Here is a 14814-nt window from a genome sequence, read left to right as displayed (position 1 = left end):
CATGATGGAGATTATAAACACACACTACATCAACACCTCAACACTCTACACCACCATATCACCTATCCTATAATTACCACCCTACCACCACTTCCCTCCCCCTTTAAATCTCACAACCACCACCACCATCCCCAAACCCATTTTCATTTTCACGCACATATTATACTAAGTAACCATGGAAGCTAAGTGAGGGTTTTAAGAGCTTGTAGGAGTAATCTAGAGGAGATAGAAGATCTAGCTAGCACACAGAAGATCAAAACCTCATCTATTTGCTAAGATCACCCAAAATCCAAGGTAAGATATAGTTGATTTTAGTTACCTATACTAGATTTAGTACAATATTACATAATCAAGCTAACGCATCTTAAAAGTAAAGATTTGATGAATGCATGTGTATGTGTGCATTCTGTGGGTATGCATGTGTGTAGGGAGATTATTAAGTTGATAAAATGCTAGATTATGTTAATGTTATAGCTTATCTCAATATATCAAAGTTGATTCTACATGAATTTGTTATTTAGTTAAGTTTGATTATTGATTTAAAGATAGAAACAGGATTGAATATGATTGAAATATTGAAAATGATAATTTGAATCTTGCATATAGGAAATGTAGGTTGTATGGGATTGAGATTAATTTTAATTAAACCTCATAATTAGGATTAAATAACTTATTGTAAAATTGAAACTTTTAGGTGTTGTACAATTTGTCTTAAAGATTGATTTGAATAACTGATACATTAATACATATATGTTTGATGATTAGTATGCAGGGATGAGCATTTTGTCCCAAATACTCGTACACGTACATGTACCTGTACTTGTACTGATTTACCTTATTAGGTACGGGTATCAGTACACATTTTTGTTGAATTTTGGTACATGTACAATCGGGTACATGTACGGTACGGGTACATTTGGTATTTTGTACATGTTTGGAGTATATAAAGGTTTAATTGGGATTCTTTAATATCTAATATAAAAATAAATTATCCAACCATGTTATTATTGAACAAGTACCAAACATCTCTTCAAAATTACATAATATAATATCCAAGACACAAACCAACAAACAAATCACTTAAAATGGGCGATCGAATTAGGGTCTTCATACTATATTATCATTAAATCGACGGCCAATTTGGTACCTGTCACATACCTGTGAAAGTACAGATACTCGGACTAACTCAGGTTGTTTGTTACTCGTATTTCAAGATCATCGAAGATTTGAAAATAAAAAAGCACAAGTGGTACAAAATCGGGTACTGTACCGAAATACACGTACCAATACCAGTACCCGTACCCATACCAAACCGAAAAAAATATGGTACGAGTATTGATACGTGTTTGTATTGATTTTTGGTACGAGTACAATTGGGTACAAGTTCGGATACGGATACAGATACTGTCCCACGCTCATACTATTAGTATGATATGGGTAAACACCATTGTGAAAATTGTTAAGTTGTTAAGAAAATGAAACAATGTTGTCATTTACTAATAATAAAAACTTTTGTTAGTTAACTAATGAAAAATCTATAATCAAATTGTTTGATAGTCATTTGAATGCTTTTGTCAAACTAGTTGAATGTGTTAAGTATGAGTTATAAACAATAATACTTGAAAACTTGATTTGTATGAAAAGCATGAATATAGCAAAGTTACTAATTGTGGAAACTTTATTGGTAAAGTGTTTAGAATGTGATTGTCTTAGATAGTGATATTATGATAGATTAGGACCATGTCATTATGATCTGAAAAAGTTGATACACAAACATCATATTAACATATCAGAAATAATATTTTCACTTGTTAATAAAAACAAGTAGTTAAGACTTAAGCATGTTTCATTGAAATTTGGTTTGTTGTATATTTTTCTATATGATCTAAATCTGAAAATATTGGTGAATTACATGCTATTTGTGCATAAGTGATTGATAAAATGAATTCGTTTTAAAGAATATGACTTAAAGGTCTTGTCGGTAACTTTAAACGGTCGAAAGGTTCGACTTTTAACGTGAACCGACATGAAATTTGAAAATTTTATTAGAACAGCTCCTAAAGTTATAAATTTCTTGTACAAAACCTAAGCTAATGTACAAGAGAAGGATTAAATATCAAAACTTGATTTTAAACGGTTCATGTAGCGAAAACCGACACGAAAACACTAAAAACGATCATTTTCGAGAAAATAATAACTAAAATAAAAACTAAGTTATTTTATTAAAATAACTAATGAAACTTGACTAAACTTACATAAAAATTGTTTTAAAAAAAAATAAAACATCAATTTTGTTACTAAAAAGTGAACCGATTCACCACTAAACACGAAACCGGTAAAACCGACTGTAACCGACTAAAACGACTTTATATTCATAACAATATTAAAACTTATATATTTTTTTCCCAGAAACTAAATATATTTTTATTTTATTATAAATAATAATTAAATAATATAATATTTAATCATATGTTAAATACTATTTGTTTGTCTGCTAAATTATTAGATAAATAGGAATATAAGTTAGAAATTTGTTTGAATATATGCATGTGTGGTAACTTAGAATTATGAAACAAACAAAATAAAAGTCATCAACGAGCCATTTAAACCCGAAATTATAAAATATAAACATGATATTATAGGATACAAGTCTATTTGGAACATCTATATCGATCGTCAAACCGTGAGTTTCTCTTAAAGCCCCTTATTTTTAAATATGTTAACTATTGTTTTGGGGGGAGACATATCATATTTAAATGCATGTTATTTTACAAACCGTATTATAGTGGAATGAATTAAATTGGTTAAATAAATGTTAACGAAAATAAATACAGGCACATAAATATTGGTAGATCTATCGGGGTGACACCGCCCACTTCCATTTGCGTTGGGTTAGAAATGGGAGTATTTTGAGTTTGGTATGTTTCGAGTTATCAGTTTGATAGTCATACACGCATTGTAATCGTAGCTTGTTTATAATTAAAACGATTTGTTTAAGAAATAAGAGGTGAAATTTTTAAGGCTTTTATTACCATTGTTAAAGAACGTTAAAAAATAAATACTACCGTTGCTTATGGTAACAAATTGGTGTATAATGGTCGCTAAACCATTATACTGTGAGGTTTTATAAATAAATAAATGTTTACTTGAGAACTTACCAACATTCATGTTGATAAATGTTTTAAATATGCCTTTTAGGTAAATGACAGTTAGAAGCTTCGTGAAGTTGGGAAAGGATGAAGATGTCGAGTTTGAAGTTTGAATAAATAAACGTGATGGACTTTTGTTATTTAAATAAGATTTGGTGTGTCACCACATGTGTAGACTCTAATTTTAATAAAGTCCACCTTTAAGAAAATAAATATATATTTTACTATGATTGGCTAGCGACATCTGTCACCACCCGAACGCATTAAGCTAAGTCTTTCGCTATTTAAATTAAGGGTTTTCGGGGTGCTACACGGTTGATGTTAGGTTGCGCGCTCACTCCGCTGCACCATGCGCGCACCAACTTGTAGCTACGAGCTTCCAGCCACCAGCTTTCAGCTTCCAGCTGACAGCCACCAGTCAGTTTTGCCAAACATATTAATAAAAGGAACTGGACTTCTTAGTGGCAACGTGGGCTTGACGTGGAGATGATGGAAACATCAAACATGGGAGTTCGGCACGTAACAACCAATCGATGTATAACAAACATGAGAACGTGTCTTGACTAATACTGGTAATACTTGAGTTCTCATGTTTAAAAATTGTAGTAAACTTGACTAATGTTACAATTTTATGATTTAAATCATCCAAATCAATCTAATTAGACATGTTATAGTTAAATTACGTAGAAGGTCACACGATAATAAAATGTGACTTGGATGAAAATCCTACATGTGAAGTAAATAATTTAAAGAAAATGACGAGAGAGAATTAACTTCATATAACCACGCCTCTGTTAGGCAACGTGTGGAATGGCCGAGAGCAGACTTTATATATAATCCAAGTCGAGAGTAGAGTTACGAGAACAGCCGTCTAATGAGAAACGGCTTTCACGTTCGATTCAAGGAGCACCTTTTGCATTGAGAAATCCTCGTTCCCTCTCGATAGACCAACGGCGAATTCAACATCATTTGCATTTATACAAGGATCTTAGACATTAATTTGCAACGGAACAAGTAAAACATAGATGGTTTTAACTTTTAAGGTAACCATTGAAGTGTAGGAACAAGTAACACGTAGAGGTGCATAAATCGGGTTTTTTAAATACCCGGGTTCGGATATGAGCGGGTATTGGTAATAATCGGGCCGGGTTCGGGTCGGGTATTGTCTCTAAAAACCATACTCTATGCATCGGGTTCGGGTCGGGTATAGAACCGGGTATTCTAAAACCGGGTATTTGAATACCCTATTATCGGGTATTAAAAAAACCCTATTTATGTGTTTTTTCGGGTTTTTTCCGGGTATAGATTGGATTTTTTAAAAGTTTGCACTTTTTAGGGGTATTTTTTGGGTATTTTAAAGGTATTTTCCGGGTATACATCGGGTATTTGAAATACCCAGTTTCGGGTATTGGAAAAACCCGGTTCCGGGTATGGAACCGGTTCGGGTTTTCGGGGATTACCGGGTACAAATCGAGTCCGGTTCAGGTTCGGGTTTTGGTGCCAAAATGCATACCCTATCCATACCCGACGGGTAGGGTCGGGTACGGGTTCGGGTATTGAAAACCCGAGTATTAAAAAAACCGGTTCCGGGTTTTCATTCCGGGTCCAGTTCCGGGATCGGGTTTTTTTGTGCATCTCTAGTAACACGGATGACAAGAAGTTAACGTAATCTCCAACATTATCTCGTGATAGTTGGTTCAAGTTGTTTTATATGAACTAGAGCCTATAGGTGTACAAAACCATTTTATTCAAAAGTTATGTGCAAGTCAATAGAAGTCAAAAACTAATCTAGTTTCAAACCAGTCTTTAAGTAAAAAAGGATCGACTCTCAGTTAACCTGAGAACACATTAGTTGGGCAACATCCTTGGAGCAACTCCAATGGGCAACAAAGGTCGAGGTCCGTGTCTTGGTGGCACGGGCGAATGAAGGCAGCAAAGGACGAAGCGCGTTGCGGAGCGGGTATGCCAATTGTAAGTTTGTGGCTGTAGCTTACATATAGACTTTGTTTTTGGCCCATCTCTCACATCACATATATGCATACATATTGTGAATATAATCTTAATGATTTTTCATCGGGTTTTTAAAAGTTCGGTGTTGTAAAAGAAAAGGGATTTTTTTTATGTTAGAAACCTAATGTAACGGTTTGTGAAGGTCTGGCATTGTGGGTACTCTTCACGTCAACGATATATTTGGAAATTGACAATGAGTCGACAATATATACTCGTCCAATATGCTATTTGTTTGTTTGTTTATTTATTTACTTATTTATTTTTAAACGACCAAAGAGACAAGACTAGCAAGAAGCTAGATCACAGACAACAAGAGCAGGGGCACCTGAACACATACACATCCTATCACAAGATCGTCAACAAAACAAAAAAAAATTACAATATAACAATTTATAATATAAATAATATTATAAATAGTAAATTTTCATTCGCTAACCCATATATCATCCATCTCATGTTGAACTTCTATATATTTTGAAAATCAAATTCACAAATCAGGAAAACCAATAGCTCTAAAATAGTAAAATGTAAAGTTATCAAATTTAAGTGTGAAAATCCACTTCATTTCCTTTTTATTAAAGCATCTCCGAACCAAAAACTCATATAACATACTAACAATAATACATAATTTTACCTTCTAGCACATCATCCTTCACAAACAACCTTCAATTTCAAATCATAATTAGCTTCCAAGCTCATTTTTCATAACCAGCTTTATTATAGTAAACTACTTAATTTTGTTAATTTCATTTTGGTTAAATTGTTAAGTTGAAAAGTGAGGTAGTAGAAAGGGACTGGCTAGGAAACTTTTAAATGATTAATTTTTAATAAAAATATTCTATAAAAAGATGAGAGAAAAAGGTGTGTGGGTGACGGGGTTCAAACCTCCGATCTTCGTTAGTCCGTTATAGTGGCTTGAACCATGTAAACCCAACCAAATAGTAATTGGGAGAGCCGGGCCAAAACTAGACCTTTTGTATAGGAGTTGCGGACCTAAAGAATGCAGTTAGGTTGTAAGCTTGTGGTGAAGACAAACAAACGCGTACGTATCGCCCATGCATTGTAAGCTGTTAGTAATAAATAATTTATATAAATTTCACAAATTCTTATGTTTTCCTAAACTAATAGTTTTAATTTTTTATATTTATTTTCTAAAAGCTCAAGCATATAATATTTATAATTTAACAAATTTAAAAAATAAACAAGATATTTTTAAAAGTTCTGAGATACAAACTAAACTAAATATGTAAAGCTTTTATCATTGTAAAAACAAAACCCAACAAAGTCGTGGGTATCCTTCACCAAAGAGGTGCCGTTTACAAATCCCACGAACGACGATATTGCCACCCCCCCCCCCCCAAAAAAAAAAACATTGCATTGGAGAATCTTAAAAGACCAAGAAATTTATTTATGACAATGAATAAGAAAAGTGAACTACTCCACTTTTACCCACAAACCATGAGAGTCAAAATATACTCCTTCCCACATATGCAGCCACTCACTGAACTACTCCACTGTTACCCACAAATTATGTCTTCCTTCCCCGTAAGTATTCCTAACACATGATATTTCTTCAGTCTTTACCTTCAAACCGCTAATACTTCTTCGGTTCTTACCTTACATATCTTTCCATGCGGCGTCTTGCATTTCTACTCACTCCTAGCGGTTTCGCATGGGTCTCTTCAAACCCCGACCAAAAAACAGCCATCCTTGCCCCTTCGATGTCCCTTTGTTAGGACTTGTATTTGCTTTCATTTCTTTGTTCAACACACAAAACCATAGCTAAGATTATTAATGACATTTGATGATAAGACCGTTCATGTGGTGTACCATAAAGTTGTTTTATCATCTCGAGCCACCCGGATACAATAAAGGAGATGCTCAAATTTTCCAATTTTGATGATCAATCTGTGAAGGAGTTCGCGCATGAGCTGTTGTTTCGAAATCCCGCAAAGAATCTCGATGACCCACATGAAAAGGGTGGCGAGGTTTGAAATCTTCCATCAAAGTATTAGATATTAAAAATAGGCGGCCAAGTTTCGTCAAATATGAAAGAAAATGCCATGGCGGTTAAAAGATTCCTTTATTCGCTTCACTAAACAATATCATGTTGCGTCGATTTGAAATCCCTACATTGATTTTGGTAACAATAACGATGACGTATATGAGCTTAAAAAACCAAGCAATGAAGGCTAAAGTGCTTTTATTTGGTTTGGGTGTACAAATATTCTCGCAAAACAAAAGCCCATAGCCTAGCCTTCACTGACAAGTGTTTCAAGCTCATGATGGTAATCACCATTTTCACCAAAATCATTATACCATTTCCGAGCACATACATCATGACAACGCAAAGTAAAGAATCTTTTTCAGTTTCGTAGTACCGTTTGGTCCCATATTTGACAAAACTAAACAACTTCAGCCCAATACAATGTTAAAAGACCCCAAAGCCAACCATCGTAATTGGTCATCATAATTCTCCTCAATCAACCATAAGAAGTGAAACCTATTGCATAGTGAAACAACATATCATATGCGGACTCTTTCTCAGAGCATGTCAGCAAAAATAGAGTTGTCGAGGACTTGCTTCATCGTATCAAAGGGACCCGTGATGATACAAGTCGACCTCACAGAATACACCATGAAAGTCTTAGCATTAAAGGTAGTCATAAAGCTTAGCAAGGGTTGCGTATTAACAAATAGTTAAAAACAAAAACAATTTCCAACAAAAGAACATTGAACGAATCAGATGGCAATTTTTGGGCGGAAACTAAAGAAAGCTCATGCGAGACCACACGGAGCGAAGAAAAAAACAAAACTGACAACATAAAAAGATAATGAAAGGAAGGCATGAAAAAGCATTAAAGGTTTAAAAGTAAGCACTATAGATGTATCAACTATAGAAATGCACATGGGAAAAGAAGGCATGATTTACTGGTAACAAAGAAGAAATGCAATGAGTGAATGCATTGGAGGGAGAAATACATTTAACCCACCATGGTAAAATCGTTTTTCTTATTCATTATCATAAATTTAAACGAAAATTGCGTATACTACCATTTTAAGTTTGTGTGCATTTAATATCATTCCACTAAAGCAGCAACACAAGTTGCACCAAAATTTCACCCTCCCAAATTGTTGACCTTCTTTTAAAAAAAAGTATGTAAAAAAGCCTTGTGTGCCTCGAATCAAAACCATATTACTCGGTTATGCCTTTTAAGACCAAAGCAAGTTTCGAAATATATAGAGCAAACCCAAGTGACCTATTTTAGATACTACCACATATCAAGGTTGATATTCTACATAGGAGTGCCTCTTGAAAACTTTGAAAAAAGACGTTCCAATAAGTTATGTTGATTTGATTCCATTTGAAGAAATGTTGCTAACGTTAACGTATACAACAACAATTAGAATGAATTTGAAGAATGTTAAGGTAAAAGAGGAAAGAGTACGTTGTCATCTGTGAGACAAAGGACTCAAATCCACTCAGACATGGGTTGTGAATATTAAGTAACCACTGATTGTGTTCCTGAACCTTAGAAACCTGAGTCCGTTTTACAAAACCAGCCCGTGTAGTACTAGTGGCTGCACGGGTCATGCTTTAACACCAAGCAGTCGATGTAACACATATAAACGCTGGTCATTGATCCTTGTTGTTACAAGTAGACTAACAATTCTGATACGGCAAAATTTGTTTGGTAATTTAGAAAACGTTGCATGTCTCCTACATAATTTTATAAAATCATATCACCATAGATCAAAGATCCAAACACCTAAACGAAAAAGTCAGACTTTACCTTGTATACAGTTGACCGGTATAAATTTAGTCAACATCCATTGCTTTATCCTTTTCAGCATTTTTGCTAGACCATAGTTTTATTGTCCTGTCATGAGAAACAGTTGCAATACTTTGTCCATCTGCAAAACCAATAACACAACAAACTCAGTACGTTAAAACAATGTTCGAGTGGTAAAGTTTAGTTAAAAAAACAGAACGTATCGGGTTGTCCCGACAAAGTTTAGCTTTAGCTTACCTGCAACTACATCAACAGCTGTAACCTTAGCTTCGTGACCAGAAAGGACCTTGACAGGTTTAAAATCTCTAGACGACCATATCTGAGACATAAACCAATAATAAATACAATAGAACAATTAAGTATACCTTAAAATTGTTAAGAGATTTGACAACTAGGAGATTCAAGATTGATGTTTTTTTAGTGGATTACCTTTGCAGTCATATCATAAGAAGCGGTTACCAAAAAGTATCCCTCTTGAGGCTCAAATTTAATATCAGAAATAAGATTTGCATGAGCAGGAATTGTGTACAATGATCTCTTCTTCCTTAAATCCCAAATTCTACAAGTATTGTCTTCGCCACCTGTTGCTAGATGATAGCCGTTTGGCGAGAAACTGATACCAAAAACCTGATTGTAATAAAACAAACAATTATTTAGCTAACTTCAATAAAAAGATGCAAGTTAAAAAAAAGGTTGCGGTCTGGATTTACTGATGAAAAGATTGAAAAAAAATAACTAAAAAGAGAACAGGCTAATCAAAATAATATTATTTTCCGTAATAAAAATTAACGCATTAAATATTAACTAAAAGAGGTCCAAAAAGTGACAAGAAAAGTGTGTTAACACAAGCCAACCAAACTGATTCGAATAACCTGAATTCAAATATAATATATATATGACTTTTACTAATTTTTATTTTTAAATTTCAAACTTTATAGTAGCTTTTTGTTTATTCGAATAAACCCAAACTAAAAACGAACCCAGAAAAGCTTATTTGAAGCAGTTTTTCAAAAGTTATTCAAATTTAGTATTCAATCAATCATGGTCAGTAAAATCCCACCGACAGCAAAGCTATAAGTAGGGTCTGGGGAGGGTGGGATGTAGGCACACCGTACCTCTATCCAAAGGAATAAAGAGGTGGCTTCCAGAGAGACCCTCGGCTCTAAGTACATGTGTATGAAGCAAAATAAAGGAAATCAAAGTTTAACAGTTATATAAAAAATACTACTAATTATAATAATATTAATAACAAGATCACAGTTTAACAGCTATATAAAAGCTAATAATAATTATAATAATAATAATAATATATGTAAGGGAAATACCATTATGGTATGTGACCTAAATAAGTTAAGTCTAAGCCCTAAGGTATTCAATACTCTCTAAAAATCCTTAACTTTAATTCTACTTCTCCACGAATTCCTATCCTCAACCATGTCCTCGGAGAGGTTTAGGTCTATCAAATCATGCCTAATCCTCTCATCCCAAGTCAATTTCGGTCGTCCTCTACCCCTCCTCCCCTCTATAGTAATGTTTTCTACGGATCTAACAGGATTCGTCGTCTGTCTTCTCTTTACATGTCCAGACCATCTCAATCTCCCCTCTCTTATCTTGTCTGCTATGTTCGCCACCCCTAATCTCTCGCGAAACACAACGTTTCTTATTCGGTCTAGCCTTGTGTGCCCACACATCCAACGTAGCATTCTCATTTCTGCTACCTTTATCTTCCGCACTTGTGCCTTCTTGATGGCCCAACAATCTGTTCCATATAGCATTGCAGGTCTAACTGCCACCCTATAGAATTTTCCCTTTAGTTTAGTCGGGAAAGTCTTGTCGCACAATATACATGTGGCTGCTTTCCATCTACACCATCCTACCTGAACTCGGTGGGTCACATCACTATCTAATTCCCCATCGCTCTGTACAAATGATCCTAAATACTTGAGCTTCGTTACCTGCGGGACCACCTGCCCTTCAATTGTGATCTGTGCGTCTTCAATGATCCTAAATTTAGTATTCAAAGATTCAAATTTAAGTCATCGGAAAAAACTGAAATCAACCCGATGGAACACTCCTGGGCGGTACAATAAGATAGGAGTGTAAATAAAACCGAAAAACCAATCCATAACTGAAAAAACCTAACCAAAACAATCAAACTCAAACACAAACTAATGATTTGGTTTTATGTTTTCATGAAAAACGAACTTTTGGCTCGCTTTCGGATTTGCATGTAATTTAAACCCAAATAACCGGACTGCACCAAACCAAGTTAATGATTTTTAATTCTAAATTTAGAATTTCAAGCAATTTATAACAATTTATTAAATAGTTTTACCGAAATATATAATAGTCAACTAATTATTAGTTAATAAAATATTTTAGCCCCGAAGTTACAGGCCAAAATTGTGAATTTCGGCCAATGCTTTTCGGCAAAAAATTTCAAGCCCAAAAGATAAAACCAAAAACATGAACTGAACGATTTATAAAAACTGAAACAACAGATCTCACCGGCTTCACATGACCTTCCAAAGCAAGAATGCTTCTCCCAGACCGCAGATCCCACACACGAGCAAGTGCATCAAGCCCACATGATGCAGCCAACGAGTCATCAGGGTGAAAAGCTAAACCATACACACTTCGGCTATGACCTTCTTGAAGAAGCAACTCATCACCTGTCTCGGTATCCCATAATCTCCAAGTCTTATCAAAGCTAGTCGTACCCAAATACTTCCCGGACGGATGAAAAGCAACACGAGCTAGCCGGTCTAAATGACCCGTGTATGTTTTCAGCAGTGTTCCTTGTGTGTCCCATAACCGTGCGGTCCGGTCAGCAGAAGCAGTGGCAATTTGGTCATTTGTTGGAGAGAATTTAACATCGGTTGCTCGTTCAGTATGACCCTTTAATGATGACACAATATTTACTCCAGGCATGCTCCATACTTTAGCAACTCCAGTTAAAGAACTGAATAGCATTCAACAAAAGACAGAAGTGTCAAAAATAAATGTAAATTGATATTATCCATATAAATTGCACAGCCTGATAAAGATATATATTTCTTGGAAGAAGGTGATTAGTAACAGCATTAACATTTTCATTAATTGCAGACCTGTTACATGTTTGTGTTCTTATAAATATATCAATTACACTATTTTGTTCAAGTTAACTAGCATACATCACCTACCATTGATTGTTACTGTAATAAAATCAGATAATATGATACAATCCATCAGTTAATAATCGGATGGACTCAACGCTAATCGTAACACAGTTGCATAATATGCACACTTCAGAAAAAGAGTAATAAAAAACTTTATAATAATCAAAATTATTGTTTGCATATATGAGCTGTTACTCCCATTAATCTTGATTCTAGCAGTAGGATCGCAATATTGTAACTATAAGTTCTAATTTTTTTGTACTCATTTGCAGGTGTATATGTTACAGCCAACTAGAGAAGCAAACAAACTGAGCTACTTGAGATCCGATTTTTAAAAAGCTCGAAATGAACTGAGCTTTTTCAAGCTCGAGCCGAGCCCAAGCTTCGAATAAAGCTTGTTTAGTTATCAAGCTCAAGCCTTGTATAGGAAGCTCATTTAGGCTTGTCGAGCCTCATGTTTTTTAAGTTTTACATATTTTAGACTTTTAAATAGGGGTGTTCAAAATACCTGAACATTTAACCCGACCCAAACCCGAATAAGTTACTCAGGGTTGGGTTAAATAAGGTCAAAAAATATTAATTGGGTTATTAAGATTAACCCGTATTATTATTAGGGTCAAGTTTCGAGTACATTTTCGAAAAAATAGGATTTTGGGTTAACTCGATTAATAGTTAACCAACCCAAACTATAATGAACTAACCGCTTTTTAACCTTTAATGTAATACAAAAAAAAAAACTTACAGCCATAACCAACACACAAAAGTCCAGCAATCATAACTAACTGTCTGAGCTTAGCTACCACCTTCGGATATGCATGTGAACAATTCCTAACTGCGCACTTTATGTTGAGAATACAAAGTTTTGTTGACTAGTCACAACTGCATCCAAATGTGTGTATTTGCAGGTTTTGGGTTGTTTAGCTTTAATCTTTTAGTCTTTCATAAAACTTACATTTTTACATGGCCCCATTATAGCTACATTATACTATTTGAAGCCCAATAATTAAAAAAAATTATACATAAATATTGCGGCCCAATAATTTATTACAACCCAACTAATCTAAGCAAGCCCGAGAAACCCGTACCTTAATAGGATCGGGTTGCGGGTTAGATTTTAGAAAAATAAAACCCGACCCGATTAACCCGAAACCCGATTGGGTTGACCCGATTAACACCCCTACTTTTAAGTATTAATATCACACTCACCGGTTCTTCTCAAAAAAATATAAATATAATTAAAATATATAGAAAATATTGATAAATAAAAAACAAGCCGAGCCCAAGCTTGAAAAAAACGACTCATGAGGCGAGTTCGAACTTTAAAAAATAAGCTTGAAACGAGCCGTGCTCAAGCTCTCGTAAATCAAAACGAGCCTAATCAAGGTTGGGCTCGCCTCGGCTCGTTTACACCCCTACAGCTAACAGATTTTATTACTGACTACACTGTTATTAACCATCAACAAAAATCAACAGTTGATGTATTGTTGGTCAATTTAACAGTTACAAACTTGATCCCAACTGCATAACAGTTTCTAGTGGCATTATTAACAGTTCAAAGTGTAATGAAAAAACATACCAGGTGGCAAGAAACTTGCCATCACACGAAAACGAGCACCCCACGAGCGGTCTCACATCCCCAATCTCACTACAACTCTGCGCATTCTCCAACGCCCAATTAATCTCGGCATCCACATCCTCATCCGGATCATCCCTCTTCCTTCTCGCCCGTCCCAACCTCACGGCCGCTTTCACAATCGACTCCTTTGCAATCTCGTACCTCACCTTCAACAACTCCCTCGACCCCTCCGTATAAAACGGATACTCCACGGCCTCCCCTTCCTCTTCCCCACCCCCATCCTCCGCATTCGCAACCGCTTCCTCCTCCATAAACACCTTCATTAACCACTCCAACTGTCCTTCGGAATCGAGTTTCGCCATTATCATTCGCAGCCTGTCTCTCCGCTCCATCTCTCTTTCGCCGAATAATGTGACCGGCTCGTTTAATCTCCTTAACCGAGACCTCACCGCCTTGTCGTTGGTCGGAACCGCGAGTGCTGCGGCGCGTTGCTTCATTAAGAACTCCTGTTTAGCTTTCTCTTTTTTCTCTCTGAATAACCGGCTTTCTTCGGAAACCTCGTATTCCGGACCGGAATCGACACCGTCATCGTCGGAACCGGCGGCCGTGTCGGCATTTGGTAGACGGATGGTCGGAATGGGAGCGAGTGGACGTGGCGGAGGTGGTTCGATTTGAGCGATGGAGTGTGGCGGTGAAGTGGTGGAGTTAGGGTTAGGGTTTTGGTTTTCCTCCATTGTTGAGGTTGTGTGTGTGATAGCACGATGAAAGAAACTGTGTTGGCTACTTTTGTTCACTTTATATTTAGTTTTTGAGAAAATTAAATATTTCTTTCATGGGGTTTAAGGGCGGAGTCACTGTTAGTCTCTGAAAAAAAATTTGAACAACTTTAGTCCTTGGGGTTTAAAAAACGAATCAGATTAGTCCCTCCATCTAACGTCCGTTAGTTTTTCATTTAAAAACATGTACAATTACTAATATACCCCTGATTCATTATAAGAGTTAAAATGTATAGATCTATCAATTCAGCCTAGCCCTATTTTAGGGTGTGTTTGGGATTTCTTATTTAAGTGAAAAATGACTTCTTGTTAAAGATTTTATTAACTTATGAATTTTCTAAAAAAATGTTT

At 35.4% G+C, this 14814-nt stretch overlaps 1 protein-coding gene across 3 annotated transcripts; it reads right to left on the bottom strand.

Annotated features, from left to right (window-relative positions):
• Positions 1 to 6627: 6627 nt before the first annotated feature.
• On the bottom strand, positions 6628 to 14448 carry LOC143614174 (uncharacterized). 3 transcript variants are annotated; one of them, XM_077087685.1, is made up of 6 exons: positions 13688 to 14448; positions 11462 to 11915; positions 9383 to 9580; positions 9191 to 9272; positions 8954 to 9074; positions 6628 to 6916 (listed from the first exon to the last, which is right to left on the bottom strand). In XM_077087685.1, the coding sequence occupies exons 1-5, from the start codon at positions 14419 to 14421 to the stop codon at positions 8980 to 8982; spliced, it is 1563 nt and encodes a 520-aa protein (XP_076943800.1). In that variant the 5' UTR covers positions 14422 to 14448; the 3' UTR covers positions 6628 to 6916; positions 8954 to 8979. The 3 variants fall into 3 exon arrangements, with proteins under 3 accessions (XP_076943800.1, XP_076943798.1, XP_076943799.1); XM_077087684.1 differs by lacking the exon at positions 6628 to 6916 and adding an exon at positions 8361 to 8880; XM_077087683.1 differs by lacking the exon at positions 6628 to 6916 and having other exon boundaries at positions 8360 to 9074.
• Between the last annotated feature and the right edge of the window lie 366 nt (positions 14449 to 14814).

This window comes from Bidens hawaiensis, unplaced genomic scaffold (genome assembly GCF_021521415.1).
Source record: "Bidens hawaiensis isolate Kalapana, Puna unplaced genomic scaffold, B.hawaiensis_p1.1 tig00039101_1, whole genome shotgun sequence".
Classification (NCBI taxonomy): Eukaryota; Viridiplantae; Streptophyta; class Magnoliopsida; order Asterales; family Asteraceae; genus Bidens; species Bidens hawaiensis.
Note: the sequence above shows the minus strand (reverse complement) of the source record. Positions and strands in the feature narration are given on the sequence as shown.

What these genes read in the sequence shown, in the direction of transcription:
- LOC143614174 (XM_077087685.1), bottom strand. Translation starts at nt 14,421, where the DNA reads ATGGAGGAAAACCAAAACCCTAACCCTAACTCCACCACTTCACCGCCA. An exon ending in GGCAAGTTTCTTGCCACCTG is followed by an intron (nt 11,916 to 13,687) that starts GTATGTTTTTTC and finishes AATGCTATTCAG; the next exon opens with TTCTTTAACTGGAGTTGCTA. An exon ending in CTTATGATATGACTGCAAAG is followed by an intron (nt 9,273 to 9,382) that starts GTAATCCACTAA and finishes TTTATGTCTCAG; the next exon opens with ATATGGTCGTCTAGAGATTT.